The 26,034-nt window shown below is 33.1% G+C and overlaps 1 protein-coding gene across 12 annotated transcripts; it reads right to left on the minus strand.

The window, feature by feature from the left end:
- Window positions 1–2,940: 2,940 nt before the first annotated feature.
- LOC101221961 (small G protein signaling modulator 1) lies at window positions 2,941–21,448 on the minus strand. 12 transcript variants are annotated; one of them, XM_031884020.1, is made up of 13 exons: window positions 21,025–21,448; window positions 20,695–20,913; window positions 16,768–16,905; window positions 11,619–11,722; window positions 9,316–10,100; window positions 9,096–9,218; window positions 8,910–8,998; window positions 8,628–8,828; window positions 6,757–7,158; window positions 6,266–6,562; window positions 5,237–5,320; window positions 4,365–4,537; window positions 2,941–3,418 (listed from the first exon to the last, which is right to left on the minus strand). In XM_031884020.1, exons 2-10 carry the CDS (start codon window positions 20,818–20,820, stop codon window positions 6,422–6,424), a joined length of 2,109 nt encoding a protein of 702 aa, XP_031739880.1. In that variant the 5' UTR covers window positions 20,821–20,913; window positions 21,025–21,448; the 3' UTR covers window positions 2,941–3,418; window positions 4,365–4,537; window positions 5,237–5,320; window positions 6,266–6,421. The 12 variants fall into 12 exon arrangements, with proteins under 12 accessions (XP_031739880.1, XP_031739879.1, XP_031739878.1 ...); XM_031884019.1 differs by having other exon boundaries at window positions 6,301–6,562; window positions 20,683–20,913; XM_031884018.1 differs by having other exon boundaries at window positions 20,683–20,913.
- Window positions 21,449–26,034: the final 4,586 nt, after the last annotated feature.

A 26,034-nucleotide genomic window follows, 5' to 3' on the forward strand; every position in this document is an offset into this window, starting at 1 on the left:
AAAATTTTATAATTTAGTTAGAGCTTCTAATTTAATTGTCTAGAAAAAACCTTAAAAGTTTAATTATAACTCTATTATTATTTTGTTTTTATTGTTTAATTTAAAATGCAATTGATTTTTAAATCGATTAATAAGAAATAAATAGTAAAAATATTGTAAACTATTTACAGAATATAGTAATTTTTAAAAAAATTGTTTCTATATTTTCTTTTCTTTTTGGAGTAAAAAGTAAACTTTGATTCACTTTTATTAATTTGATTTGATTTTAAAAGAGGCAATTTGAAGTAATTTGTTTGTTAATAAATTTGTTTTCCATAAATTCAAACTTTTATATATATATAACTTGAAGGACTTATCAATTATTGAAGTACAATGCATGTATGGGTAGAAAAAAGTCTCATATGACACTTGTAATTTTATATATCTACATTTTTTTTGTTTATTTGTTTTTACGAAAAGAATACCTTTTTATCTGCAATATTTTAGTTTATTTTTGATTCGATCACTTTTGTTCTTAATATTTCAATAACGTTCTTATAAATAATAGAACTATTAGTCACTTACTACGAAAGTTGACAACTAATTCTAAATTAAAATATATTAGCGAAGTACCTAATTTAATTTTGATAGGAAGAAATGGAAAATAAATGAAAAGTCGAGATTTTTTCCCAATGTAAAATCAGTGACATTTACATCATAAGAACTCTCTTTTTTCTTTTTATCGAAATTTAATAGTTACATCATTAATATCTTAGTTTTAAATCAGTGTAATTGTCATCTTAACCATCTGTCTTTTAAGTCATTAACGATTCTGTTAGTCTAATCATCATTTTTCTATCACTAACCGTTTTTTTTCAAAATTGTTTAATTTTAAAACATTCTGACCAAATATAAACTAAACTCAAAATTTAAGAATCAAAATAGTATTTTTTTTTTTCATTTTCTATTACATATAATAATCATAGAGTAAAAAATTTATAAAATTGAATTTATATTTTTATTAATATAATTTATAAAATTGAAATCTGTATATGGATTTATGAATGAAAAGATGAAGCAGTGGCTTTCTAAAGCAATTCATGTAATTAGGTAATTAGGTGAAGCCTAATCATTGATAATATTATTATAAGATATTGACATAATATTTAATCCATGAATTTGCTGGCATTAATGAAATAAATACGAAAAAGAATGTGTTTCTTTTTTCAATGTAATTTATTATTTTAGCAAAACGCCGCCCCCTTTTCTTCTTCCTCGAGCCGCCGCCGGAGCTTTTGTCCACATGAAATTCAAATTTCTAAGCAATTTGCCGGAGCTGAAATCAAATCAAATCAAATCAAGTCAAGTCAAAGGCGAGTTCAGATTTAAGGGTTTGATTACGTTTTGGAAATGGATTAAGGGTTGCGTTTTGGGGGGTCAAATTAGGGCTTTCTATAAATGGGTAAAATTAAAGCAAATTGAGCCCTAGATTCTCTATGAACAGCATGGGAGTATTGATTGTTGGAAGATTCTCTTAAACCATAATAGAGATGAAAATCATATCCCCTAAACAATTGCTCTTAAACAGTGGTTTCAATTAGACTTCGTGGATTTTCTGATTCATGTTTTAGTTACTTGAAATTGTGTTCAAATTTAAACATTTGAAAATGGTTCTTAACATTTAAAAAGTCACCAAAATGTCAAAATAGATTACTATATAATAAACCTAAATTTAATTTTTTTTATATAGAAAAACAAATTTGTTTGATAATCAAATACATAGATAGTATAGGAATACAGATTCAAAATTCCAAAAATCTCAACTTTGTTTCTATATTTGATATCTTTTTCTCTACAAATTTTATCCTCTTAATTCCACTAAAATATTTGATTGAGTCCCTCTGTTCACAACATTTCTCATGCATTCTGAATTCTCTTTCCAGATTTATTTACTCCTAAAATTGTCTACAAAATTTTGTAACTTTTATTACCGCAACTCTTTTCTTCCAAGGTTGCATGAGATGCAAGAATGTAATCAAAATTACTTCAAAGAATGTAATCAAAATTACTTCAAAGATGTTGGAGTAAACGAGAAATTAAGAGTAAAACAAACGTGAAATTGTGAAGCATGAAAATAGTAGAAAAAAGAGATAAAAACTAAAAGAAAATAATAAGTTTTTTATTACAAAGCAAGTCCAAACACAATATGCACGCCTTTTGTTTTCCGAGAGAATTTTCACCACACACCGTATATGCATAATACGTACATGAACTATGTCAATCACTTTTTTTTTATGAAAAAATTTAAACTTTTGCTATACTTGATACATATTACTTTAGACTAAATTAAACTAGAAAGAGAGAAGAAATAAAAATGGTAATTAAGCTGGGGAGGGGAGGGGAGGCATAAATAGAAGCCTAAACATCTATTTTCTTTTATCAATTTCACTACAAAAAATAAGGCTAAATTGGGAGTGATTTTACAATTGTAAACCATTTTTATCATATTCAAAACTACATTAGAACGTATATTAAATAATTTGAAATCAATTGAATATTTAAGTTTACACTTTTATATGCTTACTATTTCCGGACAATCCAAATCAATTTTCAATGAGTAAGTCTTCAAGTAATTTTCAACATGATAAAAATAATCTCTTTTCAAATCACACCCAAAACCAATATACTCCGTTTTGGATCCCATGTAAGTTTATTCTATAATAGTAACAATAAAATCACCCCAAACGGGGGAAAAAAACTGTCCTATTAAGGAGGCAATGCAAAACATTATTCCACTAAACACTTGAACCTTGGCAAATCTGTCTCTTCAAATTGCTGTTGTGAGGGATTTTTATGTTATACCAGCAAAATGACATAATGAAAATTTCTATACTCCCTAGAAGGGGGAAAAGAAAAACTCAATCTTCTATTTGATGGCAAAGCAAACATATGAACTCTCTATTATCTACCAGAATGTAATATAGATTAATTGTTCAATACAAAAACCAAGACCACTTAGCATCTAGAAAATATGGAAAGTAGAGGTTAATATCTGAATATATTATATAGTGATGAAATGCTGCCTTCAATGGCAAAGAAAGAATTGGCAATACAAATTCCTCTATAGGATGAAAAATCTACATTCTACTCATTCTACTCACAGTTGACACTTCTTGGTGCACAAGTAACTTAACTTTTTGACCATGCTATTGATTTTTCACCTATTTCGCTTTTCTAACTAAAGCTATCAAAAATGAAATGCACTAACTTCTTCCCCTCAGGATGTATAGGTTTCTAAGGTGCCATCAGCAGTACAATAATTGAAGGAAAAATGATTCGAAAATGAAATCAATAACCTTAAGCCTGTACAATGAATTCCAATTGCTCCTTGACGACAAAAGCGAAGATATTTCTTTCTTCCCATTTCATAATCTCTGCACTGACCTCACGAAAATGAGGTAAAACGAGAGAGAATGAGTCTATTAGAAATTAGAATCTAAAAAGAGTAATTGCATCAAAACTAAAGAATCACTGTGAAAGATGTATGTTTTACCAGAAATTGGTTTGGGCTCACAAGCAATATAATTAACAGAGGAATATTCACATGAATGTAATTCTATCATTATATACGTTAAGAACACAGCATTTATACACTAAAGCAAATAAGAAAAGCTTTCAAGATTTGTTTGCTATAGTTCTGAGATGCCCATAGGCTATAGACAAACAGCTAGATTTCTAGATTAGTTTTGTAGAGCCGAGTGGTGGAATCAAGGACGACTTTGATGACCACCACTTGAAGATGAATCTAAAGTTGAAAGGAGAAAGCAATCAAGGAGAGAGTCTCGCATTATATTTTGGGGTTGAAGAACCAAGAAGGCATAATAGAGGGATTGGTTTCTGCAGTGAAGGAAAATTAATTGTGGCATATGATCATCTAAACAAGCGCAAACGATCCCTTATTCATCATTGAAAGGTTTGGGAAACAAAACAAATAGCAAGTGTTATGAAATATATATTTATATTTATATTATATGTCCTTTATTGTCATTGTACATAGTGTCTATGATTTATTTTATTCTCTATATAAATATGTAACTTTCCTTTGACTCAATATGAATAAGAAATATACTTCTCTGAATTCTAGATTACAGCAAGTACATTGCATAGACGCTCGACAAGTTCTCTATAAGTGGGAGTGAACTCTAGATTTCTATTTTTCACCCTCTCAAACATATGAGAGAGAAAAGGAATAATTAGAACTTTTATTCATTTACATCATGTTCTATAATAATACTATCCATGAATATACAAATTAGCATGTTAACTGTATTTATTGTCCAAAGGGCGTTATAAATGCAGACATTGAGAGTCAATTGTAAAGTTACCAATAAAGAATCTGAAGGAGGCAGTCGCATAAACCTCAGTTTGAATCTTTGAACTGCCGATGCATTTTTCATCAACTGTTTCATAACAGCTATTACTGTACTTTTGTTGCTTCGTATAAATGGTGCAGCTCTAGTCCTCATAATGAGATCGGAGGCTTCCTTTTCTTGATTACCTGATACAAAAAGGAGCAAGTTTCAAAGTACTTCTATAACAACTATAGGAAAAGAATCATATCATAAAAATATAAACATGAACAATAATATGCCACATGAGCAATTCAAAATATCCTCCTAGTCGTTCACAATTCATTGTTTCCTTTCCAGAAAGAACAGGAAAAAAAAAAAAAACATTGTGATCACTGATCACCAAAAAGATCGTCAACTGGCAACGAGAAAAAAGAATAATATAATAACATTCAGAAATATTATATTCTTTTGTAATATTAATAAGAAAGAACATGAACTTCTCCGTAATAAAAATTCTTCCTGAACTTGTGCTGAATAATAAAAATCAATCCCGGGGTCAATGGATGATTATGTATCATGTTGCTGCTAAATTTAATATAAGCAATCAACCAAAATAATTGATTCAGTTTATGAATGGAAAAATGTCATTTTGCCCTTCAAGATAAAAAAAGGGTTGAAAGTGTTGATTTTATGGAATTAATCTATATTTCATTCATTACTTAATAGAGATACAAGCCTATATATAACCATAGAGAAATACACTTAAGGAAATAATATCAAATAATATCTCCAGAATAATATCTCCTAAGAATAATCTAATTATATTAATAGAAAGCAATCAGTGCGATAAAAAATGCTTGATACAGCAAGATTTAAAATAAAAAAAACTTAAACCTGCATTTCACCTTGGAAATATATTTCTTCCGTAATTTGATTGCTGTACGTATACATCTTTTGACACTAATCTTCAGCATCTTATCATTGAAAATCTGTCAAATTAAAATTGTCAATGCCGGTAGACACAAAATAGCAACTTGAAATAATTAAAAGGTTTTTTTTGTTTCAAAGTAATTTTAAACTTCCATAAGGAACTGACGTCAGATAATTAATTTTTTTATGATCACAAACATAACCAAACACAAATACACACGAGAAATAAAAGTTTAAACTCTAAGGGTACACAATGTGCACATAAACACAAAGAAGAATCCCAATTAGAAGTAAATTAGGTTAATTCATTTTAACCAAGGATAACCAAGATTAATAAGAAATGACCCTACTTATCCTTAACCCTACTACATCGCGATTACTGAAAGGAGGAAGATAATGCGGCTGGACATCCCTACAAAGACGGTCTCTAACTTTAGAAAAAACTATGTTGCTCCGGCTGTGACAAAAGATGATTTACCGGATTCTTGCAATCCAAATTTTGTGAGCTTGAAGAAATATTACTAGTAGCCCAACCAAGCAATCAGATGCCTTTTTTTCTTTCTTTCTTCGTGGAAAGAAACGGAGCTTTGATCGAGAGAAACAAAAGAATTTATAAGGATAGACCCGAAAAAACCTCCAACAGAGTAGAGTTAGACTAGTTACAAAAAAAGACTTCAATCCAAAAGAAAATAAAATCCTAGTTATAAGAAGGCCTAGTGACCTAGGCCACCTCCCAAACCTTAACACAGGTCGCTTCAACTCCATAGAAACTGTAATGTTTCCCTCCCTAAGAAGAAAAGGGCAAAGAAGTTAGCTTGCCACAAAAAATGTCTCCTTACCATCCCCCACGCTTAGGTTGAGAGATATTTGGGAAGCTACTGCCTAGGAATAGTATACTCACCCACCTTCCTAATCTTTGAGACCAAGGAAGACGACGTTTTCCTATTCTTACTCTCAAAATTTTAGGTCCACATTTTTTTACCTAACTTGTAGGAGTTGCCTACCCAATTTTGACCTAGGTTAAAAAATAAGTCTTCACTTCAAGGAGGGGAGTGCCTTGTGGAGCAAGTCCTTTCTTTTCTCTTCACAATTGTGTTCTGTGGAGTCTTACACAGCCCCCTATCCACATTAAAGCATCAAAATGCCAGGGAGAAACCCTTTCAACGCACATCCCACACACTGCCGGCCCACATGCGTCTGTTGCATACATGATGCTTGCCTTGCCTACGGGGAAATGCTCCCCAGCATAATTGCATGTCCTGCATGGGTGTGTGCCCATGCATATTAAGCACATCCAACATCTAATTAAAGAAAAACAAACGCAAACAACAAAAACAGTGAAGCCAAATCAGAAAAGCATCGTACTAAACAATGTCCGATAGAACTGTATTAGGGAATAGATCTTAAACTAATATATTTCGTTGATGGCTAGGAAGAAAGAATTGGTAACATCTATCAGAGTCAATTAGCATAAAATATATTTAAAAGCACATACCTTTATCAGATCATCAATAGAACGTGTTTCTCTAATTATCTTTTGGCGATTCGTTATAAGGATTGCTGCAACACAATAAACAGGAAGCTCATCATCACCTTGCTTAGTTGATGATATTGCAGTGCACTTCTTCGTAGGATCATTCCTTGAACAAAGATTCCTTGTCAAGCCACAAAAAGCATGGGCAGATGTTGATCTCATTCCAGCATTGTCACATGATGAACGTTCCAAATTTCCATTATTTGATTGTAAGGTGTCTTTCGTGTTAATGTTACTATTGTTCATGTCTCCTTCACTTATTTCCACTTCCGAGCCTCTTGGAAGTTGTAAGGTCAATGCTTCCAGACAACTACTCTCTAAATTGTAAGCTCTTGATTCGTCAAAATCAGCAGCCCACATCATCTAAATGAAGGACAATTAGCTGTTATGATTGAAATGGGATTATAGTTTCAATTCAGGTCAGCCATAAATAAAAATCAATTTTCCCAATGTTAGATCAATTTTAGCTATATAAAAAATAACCCAATTACAAATTTAAGCATTGTGGCGTAGTTTATCTTTTTAAAGTGAGAGTTGAGTAAAGTGAGAGTTGAGAGAATGTGCTATGTATCATTCACCAAATATCAAAGAGCTTTTATTCCTAAGCAAGGATTGAAATATCCATCAATATGTTGATATATCTTCAATATCAAATATCAATAGTTTAACCATTAAGGAAAACTAGAAGTCCAAAGAAACTCAATATTCTATTGTGTATCATTCAGTAAATATCTATGTTTACATATATATGAAGTATGAACACTCGGTAAAAAGGGTGTTAGCGTTACTTCCTATACAAATTGAGCAGTATGTAATAAACAAAGTAAAAGAAGGCTGAAACCATTGAATACTGCCAAAAGCCACAAGTTGGAAATTGGAATTTGTCACACCAATTGCAATTGGTAGGGGAATGAAACTTGAGGCTTATGTCTTTCAAGCCTCGAAGCAAGTAGATAGTTTCATACCTCTATCTTCAAAGGGTTACGCCTCTTTTAATGTGTCACAGGTGTAAGCAAGGCACCTTAGAGCTGCTTACCTCTAATCCTACGCCTTAAATAATTTCTGCAACACTGGTAACCAAATCCAAAATAACCACCATGGGTTGATCTAATGGTCAATAATGACAAATGTAATTTTTCTTTTATTTTATTTAGATTTTTCTAATATTAGTTGTGCATTCTCTGTAATAGTTTCCTTATTAGTCAGATATTTTAGCCTTATTGGCAGATATTTTTGTATAGGTAGACAGACTTTCTTGAATGAAAGAATACCTTCTATGTGTTTGATTCAAAATATTGAAGAAATAACATAATATTATTTTTTCTCAAATTTCAAGTTGGAGCAAAGATAGCAATGAATCCAGGGGTAAAACCCATGTTCGCCTCTTTTCCTTGTTTTGGGTCATAAAACAAATAGTTGCAAATGATCATAGCCACTAGTTTGTTATACCATATATCATGCACCTGGACAAAAGAAAGCTAGAGACAACAAAGACAAAGTTTCCATTTTTTTTGGACAAGAAGTTGCATAGGCGTGAGAAGATATATATAGACTTGTCTTACGTAATTAATTCTTAGTACAAGTGCTCAGTATACCAGATAGTCTCCCATATACAGTTGTACTACAAATGCAGCTTGTATCATCAGAAAGTAAAATAGAGTTGAGCTAGCACGCAAAGCTTATTAGTTCATTATACAACAAAGAAAGTACATACTAGCAGAGTTCATAATTTATGCTATAATCTTGCAAAGAAAACATCCCTCCATAAGCTGCCCATATGCTACAAAACAATGTAATGGATACTAATTTTCTGAACGAAAAAGAACACTAACCTCCCACATACAAAGTGCCTCATTAAATGATAGCTCCCGACGAAAAAGTACCAAGAGCATTGGAAATGCAAAATGTAGGCTCTCAGCACCTATATGCGACAGGTGAGTGAAGATTTCCCTGTCAGTAAGTTCCAAAATTTTCCACAATGCTTCCAACTGTTTCATCACCCGAATTGGGCCTTCCATTTGAAAATTCTCACGCTGGAAGATTGCAACAGCGTGTCAGAGGGAAAGATAATAAGAAAATCCAGTCCAAGATATTTTCCAACATAACTCAAGTACCATTCTCCTTAAGAGCATCTCGAAACACCAAAATGCGTCAGCATTATCCTCAAATAGAACAACAAAAGGAGACAGCAAGTCACTCATTCCTGAAATCATAATTTATAATACCGGACATTGAAGCAAATTAAATTAGTATAAAACATGGATAGGGAAACCGATACAAAATGAAAAACAATTCACAACCTTGGCAATAACCAGTCGCAGGATCAACCCATGCATAAACTGCAAGGATATCTGACATCCTAGCTAAGTTTCTCGTATCCTCATAGAACTCAAGATGACTATCCGTTCGAACCACATCTACCACTGATAAAAAATATGAGTCCAAAAAGTCAAGACTATAAAGAAAAATTAGACCTGTACATCAAAAATAGACACAAATCTGCTTCTTTCTGAAATTTACCTATTCGGTGCAGGGTCCAAAGCCATTCAGATACTCTACCTTCAGTGGTACCACTATTACGGTGGACAGTTGCATTTAAGTGTTCGGTTTCTGGTGCATTTGGCTTCACGTTATTGCATGAGCTATTGTTCTGAAATTCTGGATCGCTGGAATCAGCATGTATCATTTCAATTTCAGAGCTAATGGGATGAGAAACATTGTTAGAGGATGAGGCAGTTGATTCAATAACTAAATCTTCATTGTTATTTATCTGAAAACTGTGCATGCTGCCATCTTCAAATCTCAATTCACGTTGAGTTGAAAGTTTGGCATTATGCAGGTAATATTTGTTCTTATCAGGGTTGTCCTTGTCAAACAAGTTGATGACAGGTAGAGGGGGAAAATCATAATCATTTTCTGTAACAATTGCCGATCCCTCTGCTTCACTCTCAGGTTTTAGGGAATAACAATTGCAAGGACCAGAAATGGGGACACAACAGGTGGACCCATCTGCCGCACTATCTGTACTTTCCCTAACACTCGCAAGTTCTGCTGAATCATTCGAGCTTTCCTTTTCACATGTGTATGATTTATCTATACAATTATTATTCCTACAAAAAGAATCTTCTACTGTATGAGTATTATGAATGGAAACTTCTCTACTTTCATTCTCAGCTTCCCTTGGTCCATCTTTAGATGACGTCCTCATATCCATAACTTTAGAACCCACAGGGTAGGCTAGGGAACCAGTTCCTATGCTAGAATGTATCATCCGACACTCCTCGATCAGGAACTTGTAACGTTCCCTGCATGAAAAAACTTAACAGTCATTTCATTTGATAGTGAACCATGAACAAAAATGGGACAATATTCTGTTCAGGAATAAGAAAGGTATGCAGCCGCTAGCAAACAAGAAACAAGAAGATAACAAGAGAGAAGAAAGAACAGGAGAAAAAGAAGAATCCTCCATTAAGAACTTATTGTGTAGGTCATCTTTGCAAGTTAGAACTCTATTCGGGAGTGATTCGAACATCATTCATTTCTAAGTTCCACTTGGTGCACTAAATATTTCTTAGCAACTATTCATTGGTTTAAATAAGAAGCAGTTCCATTGATATGATTATTTTTGGATAAGAAACTGCACTTTTATTGAGACAAATGAAAGAATATACAAGGGCATGCAAAAAAAACCAATCTCCACAAAAAAGAAAGGGATCCAAGAGTAACTAAAATAATGGACCCCAATTCAAACAAATAAGACTTAGACCTACAATTGAATTACAAAAAACAAAAATTGTATAGCCACGAGAGAAACATAAAACCTAACAAGAGATCAAATTACCAAAAGGTTTAAGTAACCAACACCCGTAAAGTGACATTATATCTAGCCACCTCCCAAAACATCCTCACCTAGTCTCTGAACCTATTTAAGAATTCTATTATTCCCCTCTGGATTCAAATGCCTAGTGGACTCAAGACTCCAAAAGTAAATATCCCCTCAAACTCATACCGAAAGTTAAGCCCCTCAAATCTAATATAAGAGGGGCGTGACATCTTCCATTTCCCTATCAAATAAAGATTGACGGAAATCAAGTGAAAGAGAAGGAGAGGGAGGGCTCCACAAAAGACTCAAGAAATCGGTTCCAAAACAATAAATGATATAGACGAGGAAATCCCTCCTATATTAACTTCAACCAGAGAAGCAAAGCGAGAAGCTCTTTCAGAATTTGAGTTTAATTAATTAATAAAAATTGATTGACTAAGATTTAAAAAATAATAATTTAAAAAAATCATATGATCTCTCCCCTTTGGAGGGATTAAAAACATCTGTAAAACTGTGGAACATACAATATCGGCTTCTGGCAAGGTATGTGGTTATCAAACTCACTGTGGCTGCTGAATTTCCTAGTCTCTACTCATGATTCTTGAACACACGACTCCTGAACCACCTAACTATGATACCGTCTTAAAAAACCAATTGTCTCAAAAGCTTAAGCTTATGGGTGGAAGGCACATTTAGTTATATATTACTAACCCTCCTCCCACATGTGGACTTGAAATATGCGAAAGACACTCAAGTGGAAATGAATATTAACTGAGGAGGAAACAACAATGTAAACAATTATAATAACAATAAATAAAAGGGGTGGCAATGGGTGGAGAGTTTTTTCCTTGTTGACATATAGATATCTGTATCTACAAGCATATATAAAGGACACAAAAGTAAAATGCAGGCTTGACTACGTCTAAAAACAGAAAAAAATAATCAAAAATAATAATCCAACGTGACAAAGGAGAACTTTTGTTCAAGGGAGGTAAAAAACCTTCTGGCAGTCCTTAGTTGGCCACGGTGCTCAGCAGTGCTACCTACAGCATAACAACCAAGCAAAAATTCCCATACTTCTGCCCTAATAGACGGATCCACACCCTGCCAAACCACAATTAAACTTCTCTGTTTTATACACAGTACCACAATGAAGCATCGATAAAACTAACTGTTTTTGTGATCAAATACAAAGAAAAATGTAGTATTTGTCTTTTCCTGCGTCTTCAACATTTAAAATCAAAGTTCTATTTTTTTGTAACTATTCTCTCACAATTTTGTTGACTAGCTTACTAGCTGGAGACCATGTACTCATTTTTGTAACTTCAGTTATTTGCTCATTTTTTTTCTTGACAAAATTAGCCTTTTCTCAATAACAAAGTCTATACAAAGAGCAAGTAACCAGTTACCAAATTGAAGAGGAAACAACCAAACATGTACTCGTGTAAAGCTATTAGGTGTCAGGTGGCAATGGGTTCACATCCTTTTTAGAGGCTTGGCTTCCAATCCTATTCTTGACAAGGATTCGATTAATGAAGTTTGGAGGTACCAAATACCAAGAGATGAGCTAGCAATGATAAATAAGTTGCTCCTCAAATCATTCAATAAAACGTGATGGAGATTGAAAACGCGAAACGAAGATAACCAACACACCAATGCATACAGGCAATGGAAAAAGATATGGTTTTTACTTTCATGTCTTTAGGCTACAAAGCATTAGAACCATCATGGGTTAGCCTAGTGGTAAAAGGGGAGACAGTCTCAGTAACTAACTAAGAGGTCATGGGTTCAATCCATGGTGGCCACCTACCTAGAAATTAATTTCCTACGAGTTTCCTTGACATCCAAATGTTATAGGGTCAGACGAGTTGTCCCGTGAGATTAGTCGAGGTGTGCGTAAGCTGGCCCGGACACTCACGGATATTAAAAAATAAAAAAAATAATAGAAAAGACTACAAAGCATTAGTGTGGAGGATTGCATTGAAGAAAATCAATCATATTGAGATGGTTATTGTCTGCTTTCAAATGTAAACAGAATTCGTGAATAAGTTGGAGATGCTTATTAGATGTCTTTTTTTATTCGAAAGAAACACCGGAAATGAAGGTAACGATGATTTTGGTGGATTGAAAAGTTTTCTCCCTCCCTACCCACTTCCAAATGGATGTAGGAACATGGCCTTCCTTGCAAACAGGGATTTGTGTTTATTGAATAAAAAGAACCACTATGGAGATGGATAATTGACTGGTAAAACCTAAATAGCTCCCCTTCCCTAGGTCTCTATTGGTCTTTTGGCTGTAGATGGCACATAATGGAAGTCGGTAAAGGAGATAAAACTCTTTTATGGAAGGAGTAGAGGCTCTCAAGTGTCCATGTTGTGTGGCATATACGAGGCTGTTTTCTTTTTCAAGGATTTTTTTTTTTCATTGAAAAGATGAAAAGACTAATGCTCAATGTAAAGGAAACTAAACTAAAATACCAAAATGATACAAAGAGAAGAAAATGACCAAGCATGGGAAATAAATTCAATCATATCTGAAGAGGCTTGAACCTGAGTTGAAACAAAGCGAACAAATCTAAGGAAGACACTAATCCAGAAAAATCTCCAAACACTAAGAGGCATAACCAAGGCTGTTTGTAACTTTCAAATCAAGGGGAGATACAGTAAACTTTTATTTTTTTTGTGAGAATTTTCAATTCCTATAACTTGGAAATCAAGTTTCTCTAATCCAAAATGCAGGTCTGTATACAGCAACAGGGTGAAGAAGCCATTGTAGTTTCTAGTACCCCCTTATTACACCACACCAAGAAGAATTTAATTTATGTAACCTAAATAAACTTGATTAAGCTTCCTACTCCCATATAAAATGGCTTTTGATATGAATATAATTCACAAGAGAAATTATAACAATGCCTATGAAAACACTCCTAATGCCAAAAATGAATGGAAAATGGAACTGCATACATGATTTTGAAATTTTGAAATTTTATAAGTAGATTGAAGGACAATAAGATAGTATGGATAGCCCCAACATGTTCCTGATGGCGTGGTATAGTTTCGACGTTTCCTGAACCGGCCGATGGTAGAAGCTTCTCTAAGAGCCCTCGTAAACTTTCCAATGAAATAAAGACCAATGACAAACGTCACTCAACTCTACGACCTAGAGACAGATCTACATGGAAGTAATTATCATCTAATCAATAATAAATATTTTTTATAGATAATCAATAATAAATACTAATTGCTTAATTTTTAATTTTACATAAAAATTAATTAAATTTAGGGTATTCACTTTTTTTATATCCGTGAGTGTCTGAGCTAGCTTATGTGCACCTCGACTACTCTCACAGGATGGTATGTCTGACCCAACAGCAATCGGGTGCCAAGAAAACTCATAGGAAATTAATTCCTAGATATAGGCTAGCATGACTTGAACTCGTGATCTCTTAGTCATTTATTCAGACTTGACTCATTTTTTAACACGAGGTCAACCTGTGATGGTTAACTTAGTATATTCACATATAGATATAATTATAATGTATTCTCATAAACAAGGAAGAATTAGTCAATGAAGAGACTTGTTTTTGTTTCAAAAAATAAATGCATTGTCAAATCCAGTTAAAATATTCTCAAGCATCCTCTTAAAAAAAATCCAAATCACACAATCATCCAAGGGCAACAAGCATCTAATTCCCTAACAATCTAATGTTTGAGCATCTATAAATTTCCTAGAAACAAAAAAAAAAAGATTATCTATTCACCCTCCCCTTCAAGCTTCTAAAAGTTAAATATTAATTTACAATAATAATAATTTTTTTTTTTTTACAATTATTAAAAAAACTCATTGCATTTTATAGGAAGTTCATTCCACTGCCTACCATCAATTATAAAACGAAGAGAACTACCTCTGTTCTTCCAAATTGGACCCAAACCCCCAAGAAAAACTAAACAGAAACTAAAACTTCAGGGTAATTACATATTTTCTTATAACAAACTTTAAGCTAATTAAAACTTTCAAGGTTCCTCAGGTTTAAGCACTTGAACTTTTGGGTGCTCAAATTTCTCCTAGTATTTGGAGGCATTTTGCATCGAAGTCTATGCTTTATGAAATCTATAGGAGCTTTTTTGAAAATTAAGCATGCGTTATACACCTTAAGATCCAAAAGGGGGCAATGAAATTATTAGACCAAAAATTTTCCCAAAAATTAAATCTACATTGCAATTCTTCTTTTAACTTTTATAAACTATACTTGCTAATTATATAGATTTTTTGTAAGTCTTTTAGTGATCCTTTTAACTTCATGTCAATGAAATTCGGACAAAGCTAGCCAATAAAAAAAAACATGACTCATATTGTCAACTCCTGTTGTATTTCTTTCACTTGGTTTATTTTTCAACATCATATGTAATTAATGCCAATTTGTCATTCTCTTCTCATTAAATTTAAACAATTAATAGTTGATACATTGATACATCACAAGCAATGCATAATCACAAAATCAAGGGGAAAAAAGGTCGATGCTGCCTGGAACTACATTTAGTGGCAAGTTCGATGTTGAGACCTTTTTTTTCTTTTTGATAAGAAACAAACATTTCATTGATGATGTTGAGACCTTCTTGGATTGGCCCAGAGAAGTAGAATTGTTCTTTGACTGACTGTCCAAAGATAAGATTTAAAAAGCTGAAGGAGAGCCTCCACATGGCGAGATCAATTGCAAATCAATAGAAGGGGGCATGAAGAGGCATTCAGCATTATTTAGTGAAGCGTTTTACATTTGGAGCATTAGTCTTTTTCATTTCTCCAATGAAATTTTTCTTTTTCTAAAAAATTCCAATGAAATTTTCCTGTTCCTTCTTTCCGAAAAAGAAAAGGAAAGGAAAGAGAGAGAGAGAGAATGGATTTTTTTAAAATAAATAAATAAACTTCTTGGTCAAAGAGGTTGAAACTAATGTAAAGTTGGTTTCACCCTGTGAACAATAAGTAATTGCTCCATGATCAATACCAACATTGAGCTCACGAAACTTGTTCCATGGCTGATTACTGCTCCAAGATGTTCCATAAGCTAAGTGCACATTACAATTTAGCCGAGTTCAAGCAACATGACATCGCCCATCTCGTGGATGGGAAGATATCAAGAAAAATGTAACTTTACAGCCCTTATATTATCTTATAGAAGTTGAAGTCTGTAGCTATGGTGAGGAAAGTGGAGGACAGTCAAGCATCCTCAAACCAATGGCGAACACGAGTGACCAAATAAACACTTGGTAATTTAATTTGATGTCTTTGTGGGAACAATGCCAATGAAACCTTGCACTACCTTAAGCTGAGTTTTCCTATAATCATATGTGCAATAGGTTACAAAGTCACCATTTGAATTAGTTTGTCTATATCCTAAGATTCCTTGCTTAACTGTGGACCTTGCTACATTACCTTCTACTTCAGATGTTCATTAGGATTGTCACCCTCAATCCTTTAACGTTTGGGATCTTGTGATGGTTCATATAAGGAAGCCTAGACTGCCTTCTGAGTGTTCATGCAAGCTACATCCAAAGAAAATTGGGCCTTTTCCTGTTGTTGAACGTTCAACGCCTACAAGGTTGCCCCCACACTTCAAAATCACTCCGCCTTCATTTGATCAACGAAATGTTTCATTTAAAAAAGAAAAAGAGTTACCATGCCACAGATGGTTTTCATTTGGCTGCTTAATCAACTCGAGAATGAGTTAGCTTTAGGAGGGAATTGATGTAGCGTACTTCCTCTCTACCTCTCTTAGTTGTTTGCCCATTTACTGAGGGCTTAATCGTGGCTTTAGTCTTCTTGTATTGTTGCATTTAAAGTTAGTTTTTTGCTGCTGTTAACAGCCAAGTTATCGGTTAGTTACTGTTAGTTCTTTTACCAATGCTGTAACATTTTAGTCTTTTAGTTTTACTGCTGACATTGGCTTAGTTACTGTTGCCAATGACACCAAGACTGGTCTGTAGCAGGTCCCTAGGTTGGTTGTAATTGAAGTATTAGACAACAAAGATTTTTATTCAATAATTCTAAAATATTTGAGTTACATTAACGGAAGTTTAAGAAAAGGGGAAAACCTAAGAAATAACTTTTTAAGATAGAATCTCGACAATTTTTCATGGTAAGACAACACATACCCCCAAAACTATTGATTTGAGTGTCTTCTGAAAACCAAGAGCTTTTCCATCACTATCAAATGCTGCCAGCCACTTCTCTGGCTTGAGCATTCTGTTTACCTGCACCATGAGAACAGCACTCCAAATTTTGCATGAACGCTAATAAATAAAATATCATTGTCATTCAAACTGCATTAAAAATCATGCAGAAAAGATATTGTCATTGTAACTAAATATCTAAACAAATTTTTGTTTTCTATATGAAACAAATAACGACCAAAAGAAAGGAAACAATTTCAAAAAAAATAATATTCAGAATATTTTAGATTATTACTTATTTTAGTTCAAGTACAAAGTATCACTGTGCAGAGTACAAGTATGAATAAAGTGTTCGGTCCCCAATAGTGAATACTTTTTTTTAAATGGAAACAAGTCTCTTCATTGAAATGATGAACTGAGACTATTGCTCAAAGTACAAAACTTAGATACAAGAGATGATTACCAAAATCAGCAAATAAAGATCAAGAGATGCACCCAAGCATCTCAACTAGGTTGACACCCTAACAGCACCCCATCATAATACATCAAACAAGGGAATTGGCCAAGGGAGGCAACCCTACGATTAGAGGCACGGTGAAGTTTGTTAGTAATGTTTTCCTTAGTTTCTCAGTAATATGGCAATATTTTGCCACCGCGTCTAGTTGTTTGGCAATATGATTGTTAGTTAGGAAGTTTTCTTACAAATCAAGGAATGCCTGGAAGAATGGAAAAACCTAGAACCACCTAATTAGATGGATGGGGGAGAATCATCTCATAAGAAAGAGGAAGGGCAACATGATGTTGGCCTTTAATGGAACAGGTCCTAATGAATGGTTATTTAGAGTTAAGCAATACATTTAATTGTATTGAAAGCAATAAAACACGAAAAAACAACTTAGGTGGAAACCCAAGTACAAGGAGAAAAACCATGATATTTTTGTTATTATTATTTTCTGATGATTTACAATAGGTACAATGAATGAGAATAAATAGAATACACAATGTGGTAAAAAAGGAAAAAAATTAGGGATTAGGGTAAATCTTTCCTTAAACACCCTATGGGCCAAGCCCACTAACTCTAACACTCCCCTCGAGTTGAGACGTAAATATCAATGAGGCCCAACTTGCTAACACAAAAGTCGAAGTTTGGTCTGAGAAACCCCTTGGTGAGAACATTAGCAACCTGTTGGCTCGAAGGGATGTATAGAATGCATACGCTCCCACTGTCAGGTCTTTCTTTGATGAAATGTCGATCAATCTCAACATGTTGAGTTCTATCATGTTGAACTGATTTGTTGGCAATACTAATAGCGGCTTTATTATCACAAAAAAGCTTCATTGGTGTTTCACACTCTTGATGAAGATCAAACATGACTTTCTGGAGCCAAATTTCCTCACATATTCTCAAACTCATAGCTCAGTATTCGGTGTCAGCGCTGCTCCTGGCCACAACAATTTGCTTCTTACTTCTCCAAGTTACAAGATTGCCCCATGCAAAGGTACAATAACCGAAGGTAGACTTTCTGTCAACAAAAGATTTTGCTCAATCTAAGTTAGTATATGCCTCAATGGTCTTTCTGTCTGTCTTTCTAAACATTAACCATTTACCATGTGTCGTTTTCAAGTATCTCAAAATTTTGTTGATAGCTTCCATGTGTTCCTCATAAGGAGTCTGCATAAACTAGCTGACAACACTCACAGCAAATGAAATATCAGGACGAGTATGGGATAAGTAAATCAATTTACCCACAAGGTGTTGATACTGTTCTTTATGTACTGGAACTAGATTATTAGAGTTTCCTAGTTTACAGTTGAATTCAATAGAAGTGTCAGCAGGATAACATCCAAACATACCTGTCTCGATCAGCAAATCAATGGTGTATTTTCTCTGAGACACAGAGATGCCTTCTTTAAATCTAGTCACCTCCGTTCCAAGGAAATATTTCAGATTTCCTAAATCCTTGATTTCAAATTCATCACCGATTCTCTACTTTAGTTGACTGATTTATGTCTGATCATCTCTAGACAAAACAATGTCATCCACATACATAATTGGAACTACAATCTTTCCAGTCCTCGAAACCTTTGTAAATAAAGTATGATCAAAGTTCCCCTGACAATACCCCTGAGACTTGACAAAGGTAGTGAACCTGTCAAACCATACTATGGGTGATTTCAGACCATATACGGATCTCTGGAGTTTACAAATCTGCTAACCAAATTGGACTTCAAATCCAGGTGGGGGCTCATGTAGACTTCCTCCACTAGGTCTCCATTCATAAAAGCATTTTTAACATCCAGTTGATACAAATGTCAATCTTTGTTTATAGCAACAGATAGAAGGACTCTAACAGTACTCAACTTACTCAACTTAGCAACAGGAGAAAAAGTTTTTGAATAATCAACATCATAGAGTAATATCAAATGGATCAGAATGTTGCTCATTCAACACCCCTTCAAAGCATCTAGAAAGATCCTAGGGCAGATTTTCATCTAAAACTAAGTTGACACACCCACATTGCCCTCATCACATCCTAATAAAGAAATCTACTAATAAAAGGTCTTGGAAGAGATGGGCCAAGTTGCTCCCTAAAATTGCCTTAAAAAACATTAATACATGTTGTTTTTCATGTCCCCTAGTTGAAACCATCCATATGGGCAAACATATACATGCAAACCACTCCACCACAAATTAATAAGAACCCCAATGATGTTTTGACAATTTGATGCAGTGAGTGGATGCTGATTGGGAGGGGCTTTATCTTTTCTTTTACATCTGTTAGTGTTTGAACCAGCTTACGCGCACCTTGATAAATTTCATAGGACAACCCACCTAACCCTACAATATTTGAGTGTCAAAGAAACTTGTAGAAAATTAATTCCTAGGTAGGTGGTAAGCATGGGTTGAACCCTTAACCATTTATTGAGACTATAAATGGAAGGGCTTTATCCATTAGAATAACTAGTTGAAGTTTGAAGCGGCATGGAATACTTTGACAAAATGCATAAGCAATTTCCCCAAGTTCCATCTCGAGGACGAAGTGTCTTTGAGTCAACGAAGTTGTTTGGTCACTATCAGTAAATACTTTTTCAAAGAGAAATAAGGGAATTGGCCAAGGAAACCCCGTTAGTGGGCCGTGGGAAGTTTGTTAGTATGATTTCTTGGGCTATTGGTGTTATATTAGTGCATAGTCCTTATGTTATGTTGTTGTTATGCTTGTATTATGAAGACAACGATACTATTGCCAAATGGTCTACTTGCTAGGAATAATTATCCGCATTAGTTATCTTGTCTCCATGTTCCTCTCCATAGTGAATAATATAGTATGGCAGTCCTTCGAGAATCTTTGGAATGGTAGAGCACCGAATACCAATGAAAGAATGTTATAGTTCAAATATTGGGAGACGTCAATTGCCAAGGACAAGAGGGCCCCTAGTACCTATATCTATAGGAAAAGGTAGAAGACAAGTTGTAGGATACTACTCATGCCTGAAATTATCTATATAGGTTAAGATTATTGCACTGATTAGCACTTGGATGATAAATTGTAATCTACAACACTCCACTTACATTGTACACATCACTGAAAGTTGGACTAAGACTTTTTTTTGTTTCCTTGTGAGAAACATTAATTTCTTCGTTTTATTAGTACAGTGGAATTACACAAAAAATAAATAAATAAAAACCGAAGTATGCGCCAAAGAATTACAAAAAGTTGGACCAAAGCTTTAGATGAAATACAGACCAAACAACTATGGTCCTTGACCAATAAAATTTAGACACTTTAATCCAAAAAGAAAAGAAAGAAACATAAATAAACCGAAGAGATAAGGAAAGAAACAGGACGCAACAATCAGTTAAGTCACATTCATACGCATAGTTGATGAGAGTCTTACAGTTATAACAACCTTTATGGGCGATTGTGAAAGGCATGGCTCGCCAATATCTCGCACAATCAAACCCACTTTCTGCAAACTAGCAGCGCCGGCTTTTGCACAAGTCCATTGCTTACCAGCTTCTCCACCACAAGACATCACAATCCAAAAAACCCAAAACCACCCTTCTTCCTTGATTCAACCACCTCTGCTACCATTGCCCGGGAAAAATCAAACGAATAAGCGTAAATACTGCAGCAAGGAACAATTTAAATGAGTAGTAGTTTAATTGCCCCAGAATAAATTAAGGAAGTAACCGACTCTGGGAACAGAAAATCAGTAATGACAACAAAAAATGATAACCTGGGTCGTAGCCTTTTCTTGAAGAAACCCGCTGTATGCAAAATGAAGTAAAAGAAACCCTTGTGGGCAGAATGAAAGATGAAGAAAAGGAATGTGGCATGGCATGAACAGAAGGGAAAGGAATAAGCAATCAATGGATGATTGGCATCAAAATGAATCACAAGGTAGAGAGAATGAAGAATTTTGATGAAAAGTTGGATTGAATAAGGGAGAGCGGAAGAGATCTGTGAAATTCGCAAATGGGTTTTGAACTTAGGTTTGTGTAGAGGTTGGGGAAGAGAATCTCCCTCGCCATTTACGCAACAGACCGTTTCCTTTCATCTCTCTCTCGTCTCTTTTTCCTTTTCTTTTCTCTTTTTTCTTCCTTCTCTTTTTTCCCTAAATTTTCAAACAGAACGTAGAAGCAATGGCTAAACAACAAAATTTGAGCATTGTTCCACGATGTAATCTACACATATATATGTCCATATACATACATACACATATATTCATTTAGGTAATCTTAAAAAGTAAGGCTAATTAGGTTGGTTGTTTGTGGGTGTTAATTAAATGTGGGATATCCATGTCCATGTTCATAATCAACAAACTTAGTTTGCCCATTTTCATAATCAACAAGCTTAGTTTGATTGGTTGAATTGAGAGTGATCAATGTGATTGCTTGTTTGAAGAAGAATGGACTCGTTAGCTTTTTCGACATCATTAGTGTGATATTGTTATCAATTAACTCTAACGGCATGTTTAGAATTATAAGTTGTAGTTTGATTATAATGTACGGACTATTCTTAATTTGATGATAAAATACTAGGCAATGTAGCAAATAACAACAATAACAAATAAATAAAAAAGGCAAATGTTTTTTTAGTTGATTTTAGCTCATTGAAAATAATATTATTTATAATAACAAAAAGGGTTATTATAGTATTAGTATAATACTTACCCAAAATGCCCCTACATTGTAATTGTAACCACAAGGAGAAAATAATATTAGACAAAGGAAGTGTAATTAAATCACAATTACAAACATTTATGACTAAAGATAATAATAATCCAACTTCATGTACAGTTGAGGTTTATTATCATTGATACACCAAATGAAACCAAATATAGCTACCGTTGACATGAGTTCAGATAAAGAAACATGATCTTATTAGTTGAGTTTTGAAAGATAGCAAAAGATTAGTCCTTCAAATCTCGCATTTGTATTATTGCTTTGGAAACTATGAAAATCATAACCCTAAACTAAGAAAATATGAACTCAAAAGGGAAAAGAAAATAAGAAAGCATATGCTATTTTAGATATAAATGGAACGTTATTAATAAATGCTACAAACGCTAAGAAGGGAAGTTCTTAATGGCAATTACAAAAGTGAAGGCCATTATAACTTAAACTAAGAAACAAAAACCTTGGGCTTTAGCAGCTAAAAATGGGCCTAACTGTGAAGCCTATGAATAAAAAGATAAAAAAGCCCATTCGCTTTCGAGGCCCAAAGCCCAATCTCAATATAGGAAAAAGAAATTTGTGTGGAAAAATTTAAACGGTGTATGTGTATTTTTCAAAAATTTAGTTAATTCCTCCAAAAACATATATTTGAATTATTAGTTATTTTCCATTATAGCAAAGTAAGGTTGACAAACATCGATGAATATTGATATCAGTCTATCGATGTTCATTATAAATAGATTATAAAATTTTGTTGTATTTGTAAATATTTTCTTAATTGATAATTTGTTTTTATTAGACATTTTTTTATCGACGATAGGTGATTTTTGAGATATATTTCTTTCTCCGACAAATTTGTGTTTAAAAGCTCGTGGCAATTCAAGGTTCTAAATACATTGATACAAAGAATATGAAGAGACTTTAACCTTTTTACCAATAATGGGTGGCATGGGGACGAAGACTACACTATGGATACTCGTTCATGTCATCTACTTTTTAGATTCTCATGTCATGTAAAGTAAAGTAAAAAGGAAATCAACAAAGGAGAGAATATTTGTCATTGGACTACCATTTGACTTATTTTTCTTAGTTTTATTCCGATTGAGATATCGGACTAAAAAGTACATTAAGATTGAAAATTTTGAACATTCGATACTTTTGTTCATACTTTCATTTTGACATATAACATTAGACAGGTAACAAAATACAATCAAAAAGAAAAATTTAGCACACTATTATCTTCGATAATTGAAATCGATACTCGTTTGTTTTATAGAACGACAGAAGAGACACTTCAATTCCTTAATTTTGCATAAAACCCTAACAAATAGTCTATAATTTAACTTTAGAAGTATTTGCAAATATAGCAACGAGATTCAAAATAATCAAGTATATAACAATATTTAAAAAAAATTACGAATATAGCAAAATCTGTCAATATCTCTCAATAATAAGAGTTTGTCACTAATAAATCATGTAACAAACATTAGTCTATCACCGATAAACCATAAGAGTCGGTCTACAAGCGATGAAAGTCTATCACTTACAAACTTAACTATATTTACAACTTTTTTAAAAAATACTATCACATATTTAATAACTAGAAAAACTTCATAAAATGACAAAAACATTTAGATAAAAACAGCACATAACACCTACATATTGCGACAACTATCAAATTAGTGATATCAGACGGTGATCATATAGTAATAATAGGGTTACCAACTTTTAAATTTGCTAATTTTATAATTTAAAAAATGTAGTGACATAAATTCTATTATCAATATTTTTTCTACTATTTTTTGTAAATACTCCTGATAATTATTCTAGAAATTGCTACCTACTACGGTCGAGACGACTTAATGGTCGCTAAACCATTATTTATTGGATAATGATACTATCTTTTTCAACATCATGATTCTCTCTGACAAAGCTCAAATTCTTTGCAATCCAATTCCCACACCAACAACAACAATAACAAAATGAAAAGAAATAATTTGAAGAATTATTTTCAAACCAAAACCAAAGAATCTTAATGGGGAATCAAAATCTTAGATGGGAATCCAGATGGACGGTTGTGATTCCCCCAGATCCACTTGAATTGGTAATGAAGCCCATGTTCAACAAAATATACAATATTACAAACTCCAAGATTGGTATCTTCCTTATTATTATCATCATTAATTCTTTTTATTATATACTTTGATTCTATAGTCCACACGGTTTGCAAAGCTCTCCCCACTCACATACTTTTGTGAACACTAATTTAAATTATACACTTTATTATATTTATTTCATGATTTGATTGCACCATGTAAAATTAATTCACACCCTAATTCAATTTGCTTACTCTAATCTCAAGTTGAGTTGGATTGTATTCATTATTTTAGTAACATAGTTGTGTTTGACCATATAAAAATATCTTTCATATAATAATATTGTTTTTTGTATTTTGTGTCATAAAATATTAGTATGGACTTTTTAAAATACTTTATTTTGATTCCAAACTACTAACTTTAATTCAATTAGTTGAGTATTAGCACTCATTGATCCCAATTGATTTAAAGGGCATAACTAAGTATAAATTAGATTAACAAAGTTTAGCTTTTTCTATAAAAAGAAAACATTATTTGTGGTGCAAATTACAAATTAGACCTTACTTGTTTGTGTAGCTATTTTCATCCTAAATTTTAATTTATTTTGGTTGCATCTCTATTTATATCTATAGTCTATGCTATTGACATCATGACATGCTTATTCAATAAGTGTTGGCGTATTCATTTTAGTTCAACAATTGCGACTGATGATTAAACAATCAATTTTTATATAGTAGTTAATGGATCACTTATCTACTTTATTCAACTATACTTGAATTGATAAATTGATTCGATGCAAGGTTGACTTGAAAAGATAAAAACTTTTTTTTTGTTATGGGTCTAGCTTTACTTGTTTATAGCCTATATGTATCAAAATGTTAATTACATATGTTCGCACGAGATTTTTGAAGAAATTTAATTCGTGTATTTGAACTTAGTGTTGAAGTCGTATTTTTGTTGATTTGATGCGATGTGGTTCTATCTCTACAATTTGATCATTTGATTCTCTATCGACTGAATGTCTATGCTTGATTTGGAGGAAGCGGAGCACGTGATTTTCTTGAAGTTTCTTGAACGTCTACGTTTGATTTAGGGAAACGGAGCACGCGATATTCTTCAAGTTGGTTGAATGCCTACGCTTGATTTGAGAACGCGGAGCACGTGATGTTCTTGAAGTTGGAGTCTTTGAAGAAAGTTTGTATCTTTAAATGAGCTGATCTTCGAGGGAAGTTGGAGTCTTATAAGAAATCTTGTATCTTCAAAGAAGCTTCAATATTCGATGATGGTCTTAGAATAAATCTTGTATCTTCAAAGAAGCTTCAATATTCGATGATGGTCGACTTCAAAAGTTAGGGAGTCTTCTAACTGTTGGGAGAATTCTCTCTAGACGTAAATAATTTACAACCCCTCCAATAGAGGAATCTCCTCTATTTATAGAGTTCACTTGTGGGTTTTATGGACTTAAACCTGGTTGGTCAATGGACCAGACCACCAGACCCATGGGCTCAACCAAGCTTATTTTTGGCCTTAATTGAAAGTAAATAATATTTAATTGAAAATGATTAACTTAATCCAACAATTCTTTATTTGGAACACATGTCAATTTTAATTAGTCCCAAATTTAATTATTTGTATTTTTTATCATTAACTTAATAAATGATGCGGCAATTTGTGATTGGTCTCAAAATTTCTTATTGAACGACATATTTAGTCTTTTAAATCGTATTTTAAAATATTATAATTTTACCTTTGAAAATTTAGTTTTGCTTCAATTTTAGTCTGGATTATTTTTTTCTATTGAATTCTTGCCTTTTGTCGTAGTATTTATGTCTATTGATTAACTTGAATAAATTCAAATAATTGTTATTAATTGACTTTTCATCGCTATTAAAAATAAATTTTAAGATCCACTTCAATAGTTATTATCAAATGGTTAACAAAAAAATTAAGGACTAAAAGTGAGTATTTAACAAA

Source organism: Cucumis sativus, chromosome 4 (genome assembly GCF_000004075.3).
Source record: "Cucumis sativus cultivar 9930 chromosome 4, Cucumber_9930_V3, whole genome shotgun sequence".
In the NCBI taxonomy this organism is placed as follows: Eukaryota; Viridiplantae; Streptophyta; class Magnoliopsida; order Cucurbitales; family Cucurbitaceae; genus Cucumis; species Cucumis sativus.